Below are 21,772 nucleotides of genomic sequence, written 5' to 3'. Positions count from 1 at the left end.
ATAATATGCACTCTACATATACAGTAAATGTGTGTATGATTTGATACATAAATAAAAGAAGGTGGAAAAAATGCAGTGGGGCAACAATAAACAATGTATATATTTATTTAGAGCTGCAACAATTAATCGATTAATCAGTTATTAATCAATTACTAAATTAATTATCATTACAATATTACATGTCATTTTCAACTCTCTTGATTATTGATTATTGAGTTTTTCAGTAATTAAAACAAGCTTAATGATGTTTTGGTTTCGTAAATGTGAATATTTGCTGGTTTCTTTGCTCCATTTGACAAAGAAATGTTGGTTTGTGGACAAAAACATTTGAGAACATCATCATTTTGAGGTTTGGGAAAAACATTTCTCAGCATTTTTTTTCACATTTTATGGACCAAACAAATACTCCTGCAACTCTATATTGATTTATTTTGCCGGGAAACACGGGATCAGATTACAGCCAGTATATTTCAGGATTTAGTGTCATGTTGTTCTATGCATTTGGTATTTCTAATGTTTTTGTTGTTGATTTTGTTCACATGTGTTTTCTGCCTGTCCCAGAACGCTGCATATACACAGTATCACTCATTTGTATTCTCTGTCAGACCCAATCACAGTTCGACAACTCCTCTTGACTTTATTTATGTCCTCCTCTCACAAGAAGTTTCATGACTTCCCACAAAGATTGCTGTCTTCCTGCCGTGGTTCTGACACCAGCTTCATTATATGGGAGCGTGTGCTTTGCCCCGAGGCTCGAGGCTCTGCAGCCTTCTAACACCTGTCTCTGTTTGGGATTGGCCGGGCAGTCATGTGGATCTATTAAGACCAGGCCTGTTTATTCCAATATCCCATCCGTCTTTCTCTCCTAATCGATTGCCACCCCTTCTTCTCCTCCACAAATTATCACTGCCTGGCAGCAAAGGGGAACTGGCAGTGGTTTTGCATTCTGCATATGGATGAGATGGAATCTGTCTGCCCTCTCCAGCTGGAAGTGCTACCCAGCAGCCAAGGTGCACAGCACTGAACTGGGCTTTTTTGGATAGAACTAAGGGCTAAAAGAATTTGCTTTCACATAAACACAAATAGGACAGTGGGGGTGGAGGTGGCGGCTGTCTCTCACGATGATCAGTATCCACTGTCCGCGCCCCTGCAACCACTGTGTCCAACTCTGGCAGTTTCAATTGTTTTAAGTTGCTGGATGACACTGTGGCTCCACAGAGACCAAACTCAACACCCTCACTCAGAGTGGTGACCTGGAGAGGTGCGTGATGAAAGCAGCTCAGGCTCAGTTGTGACACCGTGTGCTCTTTGACACGGGATCGAATGTTCTTCCCAGCGAGACTATAAAGAGAACGCTTGTTAAAGTGGCTTTTCTGTGGGGAGATCCATTGAAGATTCAGACTGTTTGCCAAGTACATTTACAATTCTATGCGGGTCAGCTTCAAAAAGGGAACTTGGAAGCCACTGCACACATAACACCAATCAGAGTGCCACAGCCTCCCTCATTGCTCTTTGCACGGCAGCTCTTCTCTTCTCTGTCTCTCTCCTAGATTCGGGTGGAAGTGTGATTATGGTCTCTTGTGAGTGGCAGCATCAGTTCACACAGCGGAGCGCATGAAGATTAATTGCTCCACTTTGTCCTCTCATTACCTTTACCTTAGACAATTTCAACGTTGTCTAGTTTCTTAAACGTCAAAGCAAAATGTCTCTTGGCACTGTTACACAGGGTCTGACGTTTCACTTTACGCCGGAGGCATGCAAGGCGCACGCCTAGAGCAAGAAGCCCAGCTCAGCAATGGGGTTGTCGCTGTGATTTGTTGTTACATAAACCTGCATCTCGCTGCTGGATTGGATTGGAGACTGTGGATGTGTGTTGTTAAAACTGGGAGTGTTACAGTGACAACAAGCCTCATGCTGATTCCCTTACTTTGTGCCCTCTGTCTCCAACACCTCTTTCATTCATCACACGGCTGTAATTGTCTTCCATCAGAAAGTGTCACTTTGGGTCTGTCAAGTTTTTAAGTAACGCAGTTGCTTAGAAATCTTCATTTACTCTCACGACCAGTGAAACATATAGTAGTTACAAAAATGGCTCTGGGCCTAAATAAGAAACTTACTTCATTGCACCAACTATGTGCTCATATAGAGTAAAAATGCACGTTACTTAGCAGTGTAAGTGTAAACACTACATGTTTTTAACCACTGTGTACTGTATGTGTTACAGAAGGATACCACTAGAGGGCATACCAGAGATCTCAGAGCATACCAGATTTACACGACACACATCTCAAAACTCTCAGTGGGCTGGTGACGAAGATCAGGTGACTCATGTCTGCTGAACAAAACAAAGTACACCATGTTTATTTTGCAATTTGTATAAGCACTGCAATCTCTTAAAGCTCTAGGGTGTAACTTCTATTACCAAAACACTGTCTCACATAGTCAAGATTCAAAGTGTTTATTGTCATATGCACAGTAAAGAAACACGGTTCCCTGTACAATGAAATATTCACACACACACACACATGCAGAGACAGCTGTTATCTTTCTACAGTGCTTCAGCGTGTTATGTGTGTTGTACAGTACATCTGTCATTTAACGTAGTGTCCATCCGGGGAAATTGGAGCTGCGTTATGCAGTGAACAGCACACATGAAAATAAAGCACCACTGTTCTGAGAAACTGATCTGATCGGCTTAATCAACATTGTGCATCTATCTATCCATCCATCCATCCACCCACTTTTCCGTTGTGAAAGTGTTTCATACACCAGTAAAGCACAGATACCTGTGCCTGATTTCACTGCTTGAGTGAATCCACCACTGGAGGCGATACCTAAGAAACCATGACCATAAACTTGTTATGATGTTTCCACAAGTGAGTTGATAAAACGGTGGGGGAATAGTGTCAGCAAACTCTGATCTCAGGCTCCAGGGGGTTATCAGCACTATCTTCACATAAGAACAAAGCACTGCCTGCTTGCCTTTGATGGCAGTCCTAAGTCAGGAAACATGATTAACGTGCTCCACTTCCTGCTAATACTCTGCGGGGGAAACTTGATAAATCCACAGAGAAAGAAATAAAAAGGACATTGAAGGCAGCAGCCTCAAAATAATCGTTAAAAAAAAAGGTTTGGAAGCAGCTTCTTCAAACTATGTCTCACCATTCATTCTCTACTTATTGAAGAGCAAAACCAAAGACAATCCACGCATTTGATGATTAATGAACAACTTCAGTGACATTTTTTGATTGTGAACGTAGAGACGTTCGTCTCACTCGACTGTGGAGGTGGATGAAAAGACGGATGATCTCACTCAGCCTCTGTGGTAAACGTCTTTCATGGAAACTGGAGTGCTGCTGTTTCCAATCATCATCTCCATCTTGCTTCTCAGTACTGATCATTTTCTGTTTTCCTGTTTCAGACTGTCACAACAAACATTTTTTATTTATTTTTGGTCTTGTAGCTGAGCAGATGTCTCTTGTATGAGAGTTATCAGTTATGTAAAGGTGCAACGCTGCCCCCAAACTGCAGGGGCTCTGCACTGTACATTAATTATTCAGAGGGAAAAAGTGCACTGGGAAGCCCATTTAAACAATATATAGTGTCTTTTTGCCAATCAAAAAAGGCCACACCAGTTGCTGCTGACAGGTTCTGACGTGTGTAAAAAAAAAAAGAAATCATTCTCCAAAGTGCCAAAATCAAAGTTTTTATTAATTCCATTGAATCAAACCCAAAACAATTATTCATTCAAAATATAATAAAACAAACCATTATACACAGTCAAACAACTGTATGCTTCTCCTCCTGTTTGAGCAACAACCAACACTCCCATTAACCTGAGGTATATCACCTTTGTCTCATGGAGAGCACATCCCCCTACGAAGTGGTGCGAGGTTCCAAAAACAAAAACACCAAAAATGGGCTCTTACATTATAGCTGTGATGTATCGCAGTATTTGTAAATGTGGCCCCTGTTCCAGCAGATGCTTCAAACATCAACTTCATGCAGCTCTGCCACTCAATATCAAGTTTTAATGAAGTACTTTTGTATGTGTGTTTTTTTTTAATTTGGTTATATAAGGAGTTGAAAACTTATCTTTTTAGACAGGCTTTGGCTTTGATTTGAATTTGTGTTTGACAACTTATTTTCTTATTTTATTTATAATTGAGTAGTGCAATATAAATAAACTTTACTTACTTACCTACTACCTACTTATATTAGTGTTTTGAGTGTACGTACACTTATTCATAAGTATTCATAATTATTTATCTTAGGAATGATCACCAATCTTTTTCAAAGACGGACAAGACACATGACACGATCTCTTCTAAATGGACAGGTGAAACAAACTCTGCAGAATTTGACATAATGGATGTTAGTGCAGAGAGAATCAGAAATCAGAAATCTTTATTGCCATTGTATGAGCTCATGCAACATAACCGAAGACAGCCACTCTAGACGTGTTCATTAAAAACGAGCCACAACATGATATAAAAGATGTTTCAAAAGATAAAATATTCCAATAACTATGCTTACAGCTTCATTATTTTGCAAATAGTTGTAAGAGTGTAAGTAAAAATGATGCGGTTGCTGTTAAATTGAAGGTCCTGTCTTCTACCACTAAAATCCATGACATGTTTTCTTTGTTAGTTAATGTTTTATTTAGTCTTAGGTTTGAAACTTGATGTGACAATGGACTCTGAGTTCTGAATTTAGCAGAGGGTCTGTGGCCACATCCATTTCTGGTGAGTAGTTCAGCCCTTAAGAATCCTTTCACTAGGCAAAGAATGCACAATAATAATACAACATAAGGTAAAGAATCATATAATGGAACTCTTCATCACCGCCTCTGTCCATTCCTCTTAAAAACTACGGCTACTAAAAATAATACTTCACAAAATTGGAAGAAAAAGAGAAAATACAAAATTGAGTCTTTGCCTCTGAGCCAAATTTTTGCACTCTCTGCATATTTAACACATGCTTGTCCCAGATTCATGAAAATCCCTTCAGGCTGAAGACATGTCACTTAAGTACGGACAGAAACAGTAAAAAATAAATAAATAAAGTGCATGAATCTCTGCAGGGTCGTATAAGAAAAAGGAGAAGAAGATTGCTGTTGAAATTGAATGGCTCTTTGGTTTTGAGGAGAATAATCCAGTCACATTTTCCTCTCAACCTCTGTCATGCCTCGGAGCTTCCTGACATCCAACTAAAGTTGGACAGTCGCCTGCTCTCCAGACCTCAGCTCTCAAATGTCTCTCCTCTCTTTGTCCCTTTGTCCTCCCTACCTTCTCAGTCTTCCTCAAATGAAGCATAAGCAGCAGGATTAAAACGCAACCGTCATGATTGTGTTTTAATTTTCATAGATTCATAATCATTTCTTTCCCAGTTTGATGTAATAATTTCATGCAGAGACACAGAACTTCAGAGGAAGGGCTTATTATAATCAAGGAGGAGGAGAGAAGAGAAGAGGAGGAAGTGCCCACAGGCCTGCACCTCTCTGTTGTTTTTCCATACCTCATGCTTTAATGATCACATGCCCCCTGGTGGTCTAAAGAAGTCACATGCATTTGAATCTGCTTTTATCAGCCACTACCTTTTGTTCAGACTTTCTTTTCAAAAGCAGTCAAAACATTGCCTGAATACTTCAAACATCAGCAACAGGTGAGATGTCAGCACATACATCTGAAGTAACGGCCGACGTTTTCTTGAAATATAATTTCTCTACTTTTGCTCTGCTGTATTTCAGAGGGAAATGTGGTCATTTATGCTGCCGTACATTTATCTCACAGCAACTGTGACAATTCGCCCCTCCTTTAAACTACTGACAACCGTTCACTCGGTCACTCAACATCCAACTTTGACAGGAGAAATGAAGAAATGACACAATAACCAAAGGTTACAGGAAGATTTGAGATTTTAATTCATTCTATTTGTAAAGTGTCCTTGAGTGACCTGACAGGCGCTTTTAAATTAAATTTATTATTATTATTATTATTATTAAGAGTGAACAGTGGTGTCAAACTGGCGGCCCATGGGCCACATGTGCCCACCATCCCACCCAATCGACTACATGCGGCCCACCATTTCATATCATGTTATATTGAAAACATGACCTGATTCCTTTAAACACAGCTGCTAGTGTGGTGATAGACTATAGACAGAATATAATACCAAATGTTTGCTAGCAGGTCATATATATCGAATCCGATATATATACAATCGATAATACCAGTTATCACCATGACAACAGCAATTGCATATTTCTTTCTCTATGTATTTTCTGTCTTTGATACTCCAATCAAGTGTGTAACATTTTGGGGATTTTGGGAGCAGAAATGATTACCCATAATTATGTTTGTGTACAATAAAAAGGGGTTAGAACAAAAATATCCATCCATCCACCTTCTACCGCTTTATCCTCCCCATGAGGGTCGTGGGGGGTGCTGATGCCAATCCCAGCTGACATAGGGTGAACAGAAGGGTACACCCTGGACAGTTCGCCAGTCCATCACAAGGCCACATAGAGCCAAACAACCATTCACTCCCCCACCTATGATCATTTTAGAGTGGCCAATTTGCCTAACACCCAAATCTGCATGTCTTTGGAAACCACAAATTCTTACCCACTGAATGCTTAAGCATCTGTACAATATCCTTTTAAACTTTAATAAACAAACTTTTATTAGTCGCCGAGTGCGTCATTAGAAGGTTCCCTGGGATTGGTGATTACAATCTGTACTCCCCAATCTATATGGACAATCCCCGCTAACACTCCTCAGAGAGGTCTTCTCTTGACAAAACAAAAAGTCACAGACCTTTCTGTAACTAAGAGGCTGAAATTCATCAATCACATCGGGCAGGGACACACCCATCACCACAGAGAAACAGGCCTGAGCAGGGAAACCGGAGACACCTTTAAGTAGGCCATCAACTATTGTTTTGTCATGATCGGCTACACATTTCAGGTGCGATGCGATCTTTACTGATTTCACCTGACCAGGCTTTTGTTCGTCCTTACAGGAATCACTGCTGGCTGAGGCAGTGGTTTCATGAAGGTGGCAGGAGTCCAGTCATCAGATCAGAGGGAAGATTGGTGCCATGCATTTTTCATGAGGGCATTACAGGGTTACAACGCAAACCGAGAAGCCAACAAGCAAACTGAGACTTACACTCTTCATCACATGAGATTGTGGTAGTTTTTAAAAATTCATTAGTGCACTGACTTAAGTGTTCCCCTGAAAGTGCTTTACTGACGTGTGACTGTGCGAGTTATCTATCCTACCTCCACTCCCACTTAGTCAGCGTTCACTCCCCAGCAATGCATGTGGGTTTGTTTTTTTTATCAGTTTTGTCTCGTTAGTGGGAACATAAGACGTGGGTGAACACTTTAATTTCTCCTCCGTCTATTCGTCAATCCTTACTTCTCAAAGCGTGAGACAGTGGTCATTCATTGCATAAAGCAGATCATCTAAACAATCGATTCAAAGATTGCAAAATAATACCATGAGCACTGATGACTATGGAGGTTGTTCAGTTTTATCTTCCCCCCAACTTGCTTTGTTTCTGGCACATCCACAACATCGCAGGTGTTGCAGTTTTAAACATAGCCACAATATTTGGATTTATGATTTCAAGTAAAAGAAGTCAACCAGGGAAAAAAATGTTAATAATCGGTCATTTATTAATTGTGTAAAACAAGAAATCAATCGTTACTGAAATTGTTTTACAACACACTTTAGTCCTCTGTTTTAGCCTAATCCAATGCATTTAGTCAACACTTGCACTTAAATGTGCTTTATTACGGCACGTGGGTAGGGTCAGGGAGAGCCAGGGAGCTCTGGGTAATACCGGGGAGGGAAAACTATTGCGAGGGAACGCAAACGTTCGGTCTAAAAATATTTCCCACCATGACCCTACCCAGGGTCCATACTTTATGCATTTTATAAGAGGGCAAGTCCATAAATAACCTTGGAATTGGCAGAAAGAAATATACCTGCTTCTTTAACTTAATGTCAACACAGTGGTCTTTAACTGATTAAGTTAGTCTGTCAGTCTAAATCCATGTGTGCATTGTTGATGCCTGTGTTCACTAGTATTGGAATTGACTGAAAGTCTGAAAGCAAAATTTGCTTTTGCAATCAGAACAAACCCATAAACAATGAGGGAGAAATTACCCTTTTTTCTCTTTTCATTCAAATTAGATTTTCTTTGATTTTTTGTTCAAATAACACCACAACAATCCAAAAGTAATAAAATCTGGTTAGAAAATGATAGTTAACGTTTTGGTAATTTATTTGTTTTGAAAACAGGTGACAATAATTTCAGCTCCAGCTCTATCCTGTACTTTTTACAACTGATTTTAAAGGTATTTTCCAATATTGTTCCAATATGTTGCTGATGATTTGCATTTCATTTTGCTAGTGCATTTTGGAAGCCCTGGTTTCAAGCACTTTATGCAGCAATATGGCACTGCATTCATTATGTTGTGGTAATGTGGTCAGAATGCCCGGTTTGTCAATTACCTGAGAAAAAATGTGTTTATTTACTGTCTTGCTAAGAATGAGATAAAATACAACTTTAATGTCTTTGGTTTCTTTACTTATGAAACTAATTTGATATGTTTTGTTAATTACATGTTAGAGGTGCAAGGACATTGTTAGTGGTGTCCTGATGCCTCCAGTCTTTATGCTAGCTGTAGGCTAGCTTCAGTTAGCATACTCAATAAGATTCTACTACTTTTGGCAAGAAAGTGAATAAAGCTGTAATTGCACATATGCACTGCTTTAATGGTTGGTGCTGGAGGTTGCTATCAGAATTTAGAATCATAGCAAGGCTTGCTAAAGCAGTAGCATAATTGGGTGGACTCTCAATGACACAGCACTGCTAACAGGGAAAATATTAGCGCTTCAGTTGCAGTGTACAGTTAAATTGGAATCATTGCTCAAGCTGCCACTTTGTAAAGTTAACCATTTCAAGCAATGGATCCATAATGAAGCGTGAATGAGCAGCCATGTATGTGTGGGTTCACTGTAGCTATTGGCTGTCCTTAAAGACGCTAAATGACACCATCCCCTAATTTGCGTAATTGGCCACGTGTATGTAATTGTAATGGACACTGTAGGAGAGTAAAATAACATTGTGGGGGAGACAAAAATTTAGTAAAAAACACCATAAATATGTTTAGAACATTCTTCTGGCTGTTCTTGTATTTTAAATCCACCCCTCCTCCTTTATCCGGGCTTGGGACTGGCAAAAGTGACCCAAAAGAGACACTCTGGTGGAGTTACTTAGTCTTTTTTTGTTTGTTTTTGAATGCAGTGATTTATTTAGTGAAAGAAGATTTTACATTTACAGATCAGCGCGTGGCGGCTTCGGTTTGTTGCTAGTCGCAGTCAAAGGTATACAGTATAAGTAGGCAACACTGTGTGTTTCCCAGAATGTTTGAAATCGTCCCTTAACACATGAACACATAATCAAATATGCACAAATGATAAAGAGAGCATACAGTCTACCATTACATCAAAGCAGGTGTTTTGTCTTTATTACAGAAACAAATTTTTGTCACACCTGTTATAGTGATTGAATACGGTGTTGTCTATCCACTTGCGGTATTTCGACACAGCAGTGTAGACACCAGGTAACTTGGCTTCAGCACATCCTTTCCCCCAGGACACCACACCGTAGAGCCGGCCTTCACATATCAGCGGACCCCCAGAGTCCCCCTGAGAGAGCAGGGAAGAAACATCACAGAGTGAGAAGAGTCACCGCCTCCGTAAAGTAAGCACCTTTTTTTGTACCTATAAAAGGCTGAATTACAGCAATCATCCAAAAAATATGGATGCATGCCATATTACATTTCAACAAATAACCTCTCAATGTTACATTCGGTTTGTGTGGCATATGCGTGGATGTATACCAGGGCCTTCAGGGCCACTCTGCGTTAAAATAATCATAATACTTATTATCGTACCATGCAAGCATCTTTTCCACCGGTGCTATAACCAGCACACAGCATGTTTTCTGTGATTTTGCCGTCAAAAGACTCGCTGCTGTTGCACTTTTTAGTGGAGAAGATGGGGAGCTTGACTGTGAGGAGGGTTGAGGGAATCTCTCCTCCACTGGGGTTGGTGAGTCCCCAGCCTGACACCCGGCACATTTGCCCCTCTGGTATGGAGGCATCTTGCCGGGGCATCAGGATGGTGGAAACATAGCTGGTTAAGTTGAAAGGGGTCCTGAACTGAAGAGACAGTGAACAGTGTAATAAGTAACGTAACAAACATTCCCAAAAAAAGGATTCAGACATATCGAGAAATATATTTGGAAGGAGATACTGTGCCTTTATGAGCATGATGTCGTTGTCTTTGGTGCTGCTGTCATGCTCAGGGTGGGGTATCAAGAGGTAGGGCATCATTGCTTGCTCTGTGCCCTCATAGATGGACAGAGAGTAGTCTCCTGCCACTACCACCATTCTTTCTGGGCTGTACAGATGAAGATTAAATTATTAAATTATTCATTTTAAAATGGTATGGTCTCAATGGCCTTTGTTTCACTTTGTGGCTATTACTGGAATCTCGTTATTGTTGTGTCTTTACGACAGCGATCAAACAAGAAGTGCTAGGGACACTAAAGTCGTCCGTTGCCTGTTTAACGGAGCTGTTGAGAACAGACAATAGGAAATACTGGAAGTGACAATTGCTGATGTACAGATGTAACATTACATTGTAAATTAAAGTGTGACACGCCATCAGTGAACTCCCAATAATGTGATAAAAAAATCTTCTTATAAGTCCATAAAACATGATCAAGGAATTTTTACATTAATGGGAGGCATTATTAGGTTAGCCTTATTTTTGCAGAGTGTGTTGAAATGAAATAAATTCAAAATTGTTGTATTTGGAGTCCACTGAGCTCGGAGCGCTGTTTGAGCAGCACCGTGTAATCCAGTTGATTATGTGTAAGCCACTAGACCCATGGGTATTATTCCACATAACTTGAAATACAAAAACAATCCATTCCCAAAACCTAGAGACAGCTGCAAGCAATGATGAGGGGTGGCCAGGTCGGCCAAAGTTAACGGCACCAGGGTTAGACATAAATCTTAGTAAAAAATAATCATACTCTCACCAGGTAAATGTCCCTACATTAATGCCAGTTAGTGTTAGTGTTTCTGTCACAAAGCTGCTACAACCAGTGTACCTGGGAGAGGGGAAAAAATATTCAACTTACTCCATATAACAGTGTGCTGCTGTGATGGCCCAGTAATTGTTTATCAGGGAGCCTGCACAGATGTGCTGGTGGTTTAGGGTCTGTATCGACAAAATATACTTGATTGAATTTGGAACCGGTGTGGTTCCTCCCACTATACGGTCGCCTGGGTCACTTTGACCTGTGACACACACATACATAGAAACAAAGACAAGTTTGAGGTACTCTGATTCACAGTGGCCGTCTTTATCTCATGTTGACACGAAATACATTTACTCAAGTGACATTTGGAACATCTCCCTTTCTTGCCACATTTCAGTGAGAATTACAAATTGACTAATATAGAAACACAAACTAGAGCTAAACAATTCATCAAAAATTTAAAAAAGAAAATGCAATTTTAAGCCAAAACGCCTATCAGATCCCATTAAATACCATTAATTACATTTTGCCCTGACAGAAGAAAACGTCATTGTTTCGCACAGATTTGCTCAGTATAAGAACAATTATGTAAAAATCACCAGTCCCTCTAATATCGCAAATCATACCGCAATCGCAATATCAGTCAAAATAATATTTATTCTCAATCGTTCAGCCCTAAACACAGCAAACGTTATCCCAAGGCACTTTTACGTAGTTACTGACAATATTATACCCTTATAAATGATAAGAAATTATATATTTGTGTCGCTGTGTACCTGTTCTTAGTGTCATTTGTTTGCTACAGATTTTCACCCAGTGAAACCACGCGCAAACCATTGAGTTGTTAAGAAATACGATGCACGTAAACGTAAGGGTGTGTTTTTACAACTCCACTGACTCAATTTTATGGCACCGTTGACGTATTGAATAAACTGTACAAATACATTTTAAAGGGATATCAACATAGTACGTTGCAGTCACAAGCTCATTTCCAAAATCTACGTCAGGACTGAAACAATACCTCTGCGCTGTTGTCGATACGGATCTCACGCTATAATTAGCAGCAATGTTGCGTGTCAACAGATAGAAATCGTAACGGTAACTCTATACGCTGCGATAAACTCACATACAGGTGCTTATGTGCGACCTTGGAAATGAACCTTTAACAGTGATGTTGTGTCACGTGTACTGGACTACACAGAATAAACATTTCCATTCTTTTTGGTTCTTGTGAACACTGCAAATCTTTATATGGAGTATTGTATATTTAGTACATGTAATTATCTCTTTACAGGTGGTATCGTAATCCACAATGAATTCAATGTTGTTTTGAATTTTCTCCTATAATTTCGTAAAAACAAGCTACAGGAAAGTAACGTTCATCAGTCTTCACCACTGTTGCGTGCGTAAATGAGCAGTCCCCACATCCGAAACCGGTTCAAGATGTTTATCAGAATCCCCTTTCATGTTGTATCCTTGTGACATAATTGCCAGGGACAAAACAGGGTGTGGACTATTGTTATTTTTGTTGTTCGCGTTCGTCTGTTTTCATTTGTCTTTCCTGACTAAACACACTTTTATTGACCCTTTCGTGTCAAAATATCGTGATCCACAAACTATATTCGGTGTACTGAACAACAACAAGGAAATGTAACAAAAACTATTATATGTACGTCCAGTAACTATCATGTGTGCTTACTGGACGTAGCCTGACTTAACAATGGTCTCGCCACACTGGAGCCAAACCCTTTCAGTTCTAATGAATATCATCTTGCATCATAGAAATATCACAAACAAAATAATGTGCCTAATCTATATTTATATTATCCTCATCTTGTCATTTCATTTCAAGTCACATGTTCCCCCATATTCCCCTTTCCACTTTACTCTGTCAGGCTGATGTACGATATTAAGCAAAGACACTCAGTCATGACCAGATAAAAATGGATCTGAGTAACACTTCCCTGCCAAAATGCCATCTCAAGGGAGAATCAGAAGTGGAAGTAGCTCTGCTAAAAGGGATATTTTAAAATTTTGATGGAAAGAATACTAATAGCATATTACACATAGTAAGTCTCACGCAACAAAGTAAGTTCTACATTCCCCTTGTCACTGTAACCCAGGGGTTCAACTTCACTTCACTTATAGCCCCTTCATAAATAACCTGCAAATTCAAGAAAAATAAGCTTACTCACAATTTACAGTCAGAATTTCCAGCAGTATACCAATCAACAAAGATGACAAATCCATCATGAGACAAATGGAACAGCAGTCTGCACACAATGAGGGGCTGTGTGCTGCCTTATCTTGTCATAGAGGCATTGCTTCTGCACTCTCGGGTTTCTTGTAGTTCTTATTTCCGTTTCCATGGTCACCTCCTTGTCCTGGATGGATATATAATTAAAGCTTCCATAGTGACACAGCCCCTTGTCTCACCTCTTCCATGGCCCATTCAGACTGTCCTATATTGTCCTACATTGTACCCAGTTTAATGTCACATAAAAAGTAAAGGATATACTTTGTTTATTGTGGTGTCATCAACCTGCACATCAGGTTCTCATTTAGGGTTTTAACATGTTATTGAACAGCTGCTCTGATGTCATTGGTGTGTCACCAATGGTCAATATAAGATACTTTCAGCTTCTGATTGAAGCTCCTAATATGGATCAAAAGGGCTGCCGTTATCCTCAATAAAAGCACGAGGGTCTCTGCCGTTCTTCATCTCCTTATTGATTGCCCCCCCGGAAGGATTAATGAGGAATTTGACTGATGACAACCAGCAAAGGCTTTCATATCAGTCCAGGTCAAGGCAGGACTGCCACCGCACATCTTTCCGAGAGACGTGTGTCATTAAAAATGGAGCACAGCCCTGCAGGTAGGTCTCACCACTGGTGCCAACTCTCTAGGGACTTCCCTGACCTCAGCTGGATTTACTGATACTGATCGCTAGAGCTGGGCTGTTACGATGTCTCTCATCCCTGCGAGTACTGACCATGACTTTTTTACATGACCCCACTGTTCAGTCACTGTCACTGGTCGCTTTTTTGGAAAAAAAAGAAGAAAAGAAAGAGGTCTGAAAAGTCGCTAAACATTGCGACACTAGGTCACTAAGTCTGCAACACTGCTTGCTTTATGATAATTGTCACTGTTTCTGTGATTGTAATGTGTACAACATCTTCTTAGCAGCGTTATAGCGCCACTTGCAGACCTGGCATATGTACTACAGCGCTTTAAGTCGCTTTGGGTGGTTTGGTGTGAATGGAGACATTTCCTGAGGCGATGCCGTGTTTACGGCAATTTTATTGTTTACGCTTTGTTCTGTTTCCGTGTGGATAGAGCCTTAGAGTAAGCCTTTTATATGTTCCTACGGCGACATTAACACACGCACATTTTGCCTTGTGAAGTGAAAACCTATGAAGATGCGTAAACCAAGAAAAAGAGAATGGGAGAATGGAACAAACAGTGGAAGAGTGGTGAGATCTGTGAAAGAGTGTACACTATGGGGAGAATTCTGTTCCGTTAGGAATTAAAATTGAAGTCCTTATGTCTGACTATGGGCCACACGGTTGTTGTAGTGGTTAGCGCGCTTGCCTTGCAGCGAGAAGACCAGGGTTCGAGACCCGGTTGGAACAAGGGCCTTTCTGCATGGAGTTTGCATGTTCTCCCCGTGTGTGCGTGGGTTTTCTCCGGCTTCCTCCCACAGTCCAAAAACATGCAATGTGGGGATTAGGTAAATTGGACACCCTAAATTGACTGTAGTTGAGAGTGTAAGAGGGAATGGTTGGTGATACCCCCCCGTGACCCTCATGTGGAGGATAAAGCGGTAGAAAATGGATGATGTCTGAATGTGAATCACTCAATTTGAACCCCAATTGAACAATGTTGATTCTGTGTGCAACTGCAAACATATGAAGACAAATCTCAGGTCTCTTGCGCTCGAGTCGGAAGTCTCTGTTTGTGCGACTTACAGTGAGTGTTGTGAATTTATTACACCTGAGAGTTAACTTGCTGGTCAGTGGACATCATGCTGACTTCTCTCGGCTCCAGTTGTTAATGCGCCGAGTCAAGAGACGGAAAACGGAGTTCTTTCTGTCTGTGCTCGATTGGTTTTGTCTTACCATCAGGAATTTGAATGGAGTTTCAAATTAGGTTTTTCAAATTCAGATTTTAAAAGCAATTATTCAAATTGTTCACATTCAGCTATAAAGAATTCAATTTCGGTTCCTGGTGGCTGTAATTCTCCCTCTGTCATTTCTGGTGTGGCTGTAGTTCCCTGATCCTTTTGGGAAAGGATTCTCAGTTTGTGATACTTCTCAGTGTCACCACGAGATATCACTAATCCTGTCAAACTCGTACACACTGTTACACACTTTAACAAATCGTTATTATCTTTAAATATCATTTCCACTGTGTTAATACAGGTTTGCACATGCCCTGAATATTATTAAGGGTATTTTTAAAAGTATACTACCCCCTTGAGGGAAAAAACAAAATGTTTCACTGGAAAGGCACCATGTGGATTCTGACATAATCTTGCTTCAGTGTTTAGAGTGGAATGACACCGCGGTTGTAATTGTATCACTGCTGTAGAAGGAGATCCAAAGCATTTATTATTTAGCATTTACTCTAAAAGCCTGATTGTTTTCTTAAAGTTGTTGACCTGGAAAAAACAATAGCAATTGTATACATTATGTGGCCTGTGATTTAATTATATCACATTTTATTTTTAGCTCATTTCCTAGAAATTGTCCTCGGTGTCTAATTACGATGTACTCATGCCTAAATGATGAAAAAAAGGAGCATGAAAGTATTTTTTGAGATTACTGTGGTTTCTTTTTTTAAACCCTTAGAACACAGAGCATTTAGGCGGTTTTTTTTATGAACGAAAAATAAAATAAAAACGGTCTATTTTGTCACTTCTGCACAAGTATCACTACTCTCGGTTTAAAAAAAAAAAGCAATATAGATTGAATCATAACTTTGACTCAACAACACATAAGAACACAGAAATACACATTTTGTAAAGCCTGAAGATGTGACCTATATGTGACCTATGTATCAGGACTTATTAATCCCACTGCAGTTTACCCAGGGTGCACCAGTGAGCACTAAGGGTTACGACAAAGAAACAACCCACTCTCCAAACTTAGTCACGCATTTTATGAGCCTTTTTTCTTCTTTCGTTTTTGTAAATGTTCTTGTAATTGTGATGGCTTTGACTTATCCCCTTTCAAATACCTCACATTTTTACACACCTCACACATTTGTAATAATATGACATTTTTAATATCAAAACTTTATTCTTGTAATTTTGTGACTTTTTAAATCTTGCGACTTTATTCTTGTGATATAATGACTTTTTTCTTGTAATGTGATTACTTTTTTCTTGTAATATGATTACCTTTTTTTATCTTCTGACTTTATTCTCGTAACATTATGGCTTTTTTAATATTATGACTTAATATGACTTATATTATGATTATTTTTTTTTTTTTCAATTTGGTCCTAATAAAAAAAATAATAATGTAATTTTGAATATCCATAAATGGAGATGTCACAAGCCTGACACTGAGCAAAAGAAGAAGAAGAAAACAGTTAGTAAAGTTACTAAAGAGTTATTAAAGCATTGATCGTATTGGTTGTGTTAGTGGCTAACTACTGCATAAATACTGCAAGTGTGTATGACAAAACAAGGGTGTGTTTGGTGTAGTACTTCATAGCCTATTGTCGTGTAGAGGACAAAGGATACTTTAAGAGTAACCTGAGAGCATTTAGGTCCAGTGGGTTATCTTTATGTGGAGACAATATAAAGATAGACTGTCTGTGATTCATAAATGAAGCTTTCAAACTCATAACTCTTTTAATGTGGTGTGTACTGTAAAAGAGTTTGTTTCCAATATCAAGTTAACCCTTAGTGCTCACACGGCACCGATCTGTGCTACTGGCACACCCTCGGTAAATTGCAGTGGGAATAATACACAAGTCCTGATATGGACATCCTGGGGTGTGTGTGTTTATAGGTCACATCTCTCAGGCTTTACAAAATGTGTTTTTCCGTGTTGTTGTGTGTTGTTGAGTCAAAGTTCTGATTCATTTTATACTGCCAAGCGAACTTTGAAATGTGACGTATTTCCAAATTTCACAAATTCAATCTGATTTTAAAAGATTTGGGTACTTTTTGCTCAGGTGTGTTTATCACAGTTGGTGAACATGTCAAACAAAAGAGCATGTAAGACACACTATATTGCACATTCTATATAGTCGTATTCTTATCTGTATATATTTTTAAACATAGTAATGGAAAAAGCTAAACCTAAATGCTCTGTGTTCTAAGGGTTAAATAAATCTCATCACTTCTGTATGAAGTAATTGTTTCAAATGAAGGTGTGTGCAAATGAAACATTTAATATTACTCCAGATCATGAAATTTATAGAAATGAACGTCGAACCGTGAAAGCTGTTTTCCATTTCAAACTGCCGAGGCAAAATTTAGGCAAAACTAAAATGCGCGCAAAATCTTCCCACTCAAGAGCAAGCAAACAAGGTTTCATACACAAGGCCAAATGGCATAATATCCCAAGATCCGAGCACAAAACCAAAAAAAACCAGAGAATACCTTTGCTTTGTCATCTAGTGGGTCAGTTTCACTGTTGCAGTGTGAGATGATCTCAACACACAACAAGACGAAAAGATAATTTAAACAAAAGATTTGGACACGGATACAGTTACCCATATAAAAGGCAACAGCATAATGCGGTCCTCGCCAGTTGAAGATCATCTAAAGATTGCTGTGTTTGGACTTCACAGGTAAGAGGATAATGATTCTGACCATTTCAAAATTCCATATACAATAGTCTGTACAGATTTCAGGGTATGATAATGCATTACATAAAAAAAAAAGCAATCAGAAACTTATAATAATATAATATTTTTACCCTGTCTTTAAATAAAATAACAGTGATATGAAAATCTATTTGTGATTGGTGATATTCTCGATGGGAGCTTAGCTGTTGTAACAAGCTCATTTGATAACATTTTTTTGCCATTAAATAGTTCCATATGTGCAATATAAATAAGTAAAAGTGAGGGACTAGGCCACAAACAACATGTGTTTACTTAGTGCGTGCAGTAACCCTCCTGCTGTTTATTTAAATCAAATTCAAACATCAAACGCTCTGCTGCTAAAAGCCATATCTCTCCTTTACAGGTGAAAAAATATGGGTTCCTTGTCAACATGTGTGTTGCTGTTGCTTTTGGCTGTCTCAACACCGGGTAAGTTCCTCAGTCTTTTACAAAAAGACTTTAATGCAGCACAGAACTGTGCTATGCAGTAAAATGATGGTTTAGTCCGTAATGTGTGACTTGCTTTCTCCTCTTAGTGTTCTCACGGACAGACAGGATCATCGGTGGTGAAATTGTTGAGCCGAACACCATCAAATATCAGGTTTCTTTGAGGACTGAGAATGGGGTACACTTCTGTGGAGGAGCCCTGATACGAGCTCAGTGGGTACTTTCTGTTGCCCACTGTGAAAGACGGTGAGTGCTGACACTAGCCTATAGGAAGAAATAGCAGAGATGTTAGTGTAATTGGCTGTGTTAAAGGGGAATTCCAGTATTTTTTTGACCTGGACGGGCCCTGTGTTTATACATGGTTGTGTACGTGAATAAAATTTACTGAAAGGTTGTACAATTGCTGTATTTTGCCATCCGAAAGTATAATCTATGGCATCTTTTTCTGCTAGGAACATGCAAGTGGTGTTAGGCGAACACGACCTGTACAGTGTGGGACCTGCAGAACAGACCTTCACCATCACAGAGATTTTTCTAAATAATTTTAACCCTTCTACATTTCAAAACGATATCATGCTCTTAAAGGTAAGCAGAGGAATAGCTGACAGTACTGACGGCACATTGACTGTGATTGCTGGCTTAGCAACTTACAGATGGTGATCGTCTTCCTAACTGCTTTTTGTTACAGTTAAACAGGAAGGCGGTGTTGAATGCCTATGTACAGCCAGTTGCACTACCTAATGGCAACCCTATGCCACTTTATAATACTGAGTGCACAGTCAGTGGCTGGGGTGTCACTCACTTATACTCTTACACACTCTCTCAATTTCTACGTGCTGCTAAAGTGGAAGTGGTTCAGTGCCCTTTCGTCTACGTCTACTACGGCTGGACCAACTCAAAAAATCTGTGTGCAGGATTCACAGATTCTCCCAAAGATTCCTGCCGGGTAAATTATTTCATTTTATTTTATACTAGTTTCATTAAATTAGTTACATTTTATGCATGTTATAGTATATGATCTGGCATCATATTATCTTATATAGTATGTACTACTTTTAAATTGATTCTGTATCATCATTCCCCAACCCCCCCTCCTAATTGAACATATTAAATAATTTATAAGCAAAGATTTTGACACCAAAATGTATCATCGTATGTCTTGGTGATCCACAGGGTGATTCCGGTGGCCCCCTTGTCTGCGACGGCTATTTGGAGGGCATTGTCTCCTGGGGTATCGGCTGTGGAATCAGAAGATTCCCTGGTGTTTACACCAACATAGAGAGCTTTATGAAATGGATAAGTGCTATCATTGATGATTAGCCGTTTGCTTTGCATAGACCTTGAATAAGAAAAATGCCAACTTTACAGTTTATTTGCAATATAATTTTGCGGTAAGCTATGTTTCTTGGAAATGTTTTTGTTCATTCATTGCTCTCAGCTGAGATACAGAAATAAACCTTGGCCTTTGATTCTAGTTATAATAGTAGCAGAACGAGCAAATACCGTATGTCACAGCTATGTTATTTAGCAGAATCATCCCCAATTATTTGGCCATGTGAATTATTTTCCTTGTAAGTTGGATGTCTGTTTCTGCTTTGGACACTGTTCTGTCTTTACAGCAGAAAAGAAAAAAGTTGTATCAGAAAAAAATATATATTTAACACCTGATGTGTCTGTGGACAGTATATCGTCAAGAATGTCAATCTGGACAAGCTCTAGTTCAGTTGCAGACATTGACCTCTCATACAAAGAGGCTCCTTCAGTTCTGAATATCATCCACCCAACATCCACATCCCTTTGCCTCCACACAGTCCGGGGTGTACCAAGGTTTGGTGCTTGAGTCACTTTGGGCTATACCACATGAAAATAAAGTCAGGCCCTTTCGTACACCATCTAAATTTTGGTAACCTTTCTAACCCTTAGAACACAGGGCGTTTAGGCTGCTTTTCCCCATGACTATGTTAAAACATATACAGATATAAGAATAAGATAGAACGTGCAACATAGAGTGTCTTACATCCTCTTTTTCAGCACAACCCATAGGCGATCTGATGATCTTTTTTTTAACATGTTCACCAATAAACACCCCTGAGCAAAAAGTACTAAAATCTGTTCAAATCTTATTGCATTTGTGAAATTTGTAAATATGTCACATTTCAAAGTTTGCTTGGCTCGTTTTTATGAACAAAAATAAAATAAAAACTGTCTATTTTGTCACTTTTTCACAATTATCATTACTCCATAAAAAAATGCAATACAAGATTACTCATAACTTTGACTCAACAACACATAAGAAGACGGAAAAACACATTTTGTAAAGCCTGAAGATGTGACCTATAAACACACACCCCAGCATAAGGACTTGTGTATCATTCCCACTGCAATTTACCAAGGGTGCGCCAGTGGCACAGATCTGTTCCACATGAGAACTAAGGGTAAATGTACAGTGAAGCCATTTCACAGATGGTCCAGAAAGTGGCTAATTAAACCAGATCAGATTAAAATTATTCAGAGCCACACAGTGTATTGTTTTTGTATCTGCAGTGACACAAGTGAAGCGCGTTACAGCACAACTGAAGCGGAGGCATAACAGCTACTTGAGTGACAGATGGCACTTTATCATCAGTTCTCTGAAACTCTGAATGTTGAACAATACATTTAGGTTATAGAATGAACCCCAATTCTCTGAAACATGAGTGAGATAGTGAATTATCGAAGGTTGTCCTTTCAGAAAGCTCTGAAAAGTCATTGGGTAAGTCCCTGTCCTCACGTTACACACTGCTCAAATGGATGCTGAATTATTATTATTTTTTTATCAGTGCCCCTTTACTGTCAGTCAGAAAAGGACTTGAACACATGGCACTTAACACATTGCTTTCTTCCTCATGTGATGTCTACTCAGCACACTTTATTGACTATTTAATTTGCTTTTTGTGACCACAGGCATATTTTTAGGGGGACAGACTTTTACTTAATAGGTCACAAGAAAATCTGTTTGTTTCCTAACCTGTTTCTCTCTCTGCGTCACCCATCGGATCCCTTCACTTTGAGTAATTTGAGATAAAAACACAAATTGAAGGACAGCCCGCCCAGAAAAATAGTGTTTAATTTCTATGTCAAATATAATATCCAATTCCATGTCAGCGACAGTCAGCACACTGCCCTTGACATATCAAATTTAGAATTATTACATGTCAGGCTTTCAGCAGGAAAATCATTTTTAACCATGATTTAGGTCAAAATAATAGTAGGCAGTTCTCATAGAATTAATACCTCCCAACTTCTGTTTGATGAGTGAACCTAGAATGCACAGGAAGAGGTGGAGTCACCATTTTGTTCATGAAAAGTAAAA

The 21,772-nt window shown here is 39.2% G+C and overlaps 2 protein-coding genes and 1 long non-coding RNA gene across 4 annotated transcripts in view; 2 read left to right on the top strand and 1 right to left on the bottom strand.

Moving 5' to 3' along the window:
• Positions 1 to 8,377, top strand: part of LOC131468614 (uncharacterized) — a 46,305-nt gene extending 37,928 nt beyond the window's left edge. The window contains exons 3-4 of one of the 2 annotated variants that reach the window (XR_009241730.1): positions 2,225 to 2,321; positions 7,024 to 8,377. This is a non-coding gene — a long non-coding RNA (uncharacterized LOC131468614). The remainder of the gene's footprint in view (positions 1 to 2,224; positions 2,322 to 7,023) is intronic. The other variant, XR_009241729.1, reaches the window with a different exon arrangement.
• A 1,140-nt stretch (positions 8,378 to 9,517) lies between these two features.
• zmp:0000001088 (trypsin) lies at positions 9,518 to 13,455 on the bottom strand. Its single transcript, XM_058643062.1, has 5 exons — positions 13,326 to 13,455; positions 11,230 to 11,389; positions 10,340 to 10,481; positions 9,974 to 10,240; positions 9,518 to 9,725 (listed from the first exon to the last, which is right to left on the bottom strand). Exons 1-5 carry the CDS (start codon positions 13,381 to 13,383, stop codon positions 9,546 to 9,548), a joined length of 807 nt encoding a protein of 268 aa, XP_058499045.1. The 5' UTR covers positions 13,384 to 13,455; the 3' UTR covers positions 9,518 to 9,545.
• Positions 13,456 to 16,488: 3,033 nt separating this feature from the next.
• Positions 16,489 to 19,790, top strand: LOC131468611 (trypsin). Its single transcript, XM_058643064.1, has 6 exons — positions 16,489 to 17,937; positions 18,338 to 18,402; positions 18,510 to 18,666; positions 18,873 to 19,005; positions 19,109 to 19,366; positions 19,594 to 19,790. Exons 2-6 carry the CDS (start codon positions 18,348 to 18,350, stop codon positions 19,738 to 19,740), a joined length of 750 nt encoding a protein of 249 aa, XP_058499047.1. The 5' UTR covers positions 16,489 to 17,937; positions 18,338 to 18,347; the 3' UTR covers positions 19,741 to 19,790.
• Positions 19,791 to 21,772: the final 1,982 nt, after the last annotated feature.

This window comes from Solea solea, chromosome 11 (assembly GCF_958295425.1).
Source record: "Solea solea chromosome 11, fSolSol10.1, whole genome shotgun sequence".
Lineage (NCBI taxonomy): Eukaryota > Metazoa > Chordata > Actinopteri > Pleuronectiformes > Soleidae > Solea > Solea solea.
This window is presented reverse-complemented; position numbering and strand designations above follow the sequence as displayed.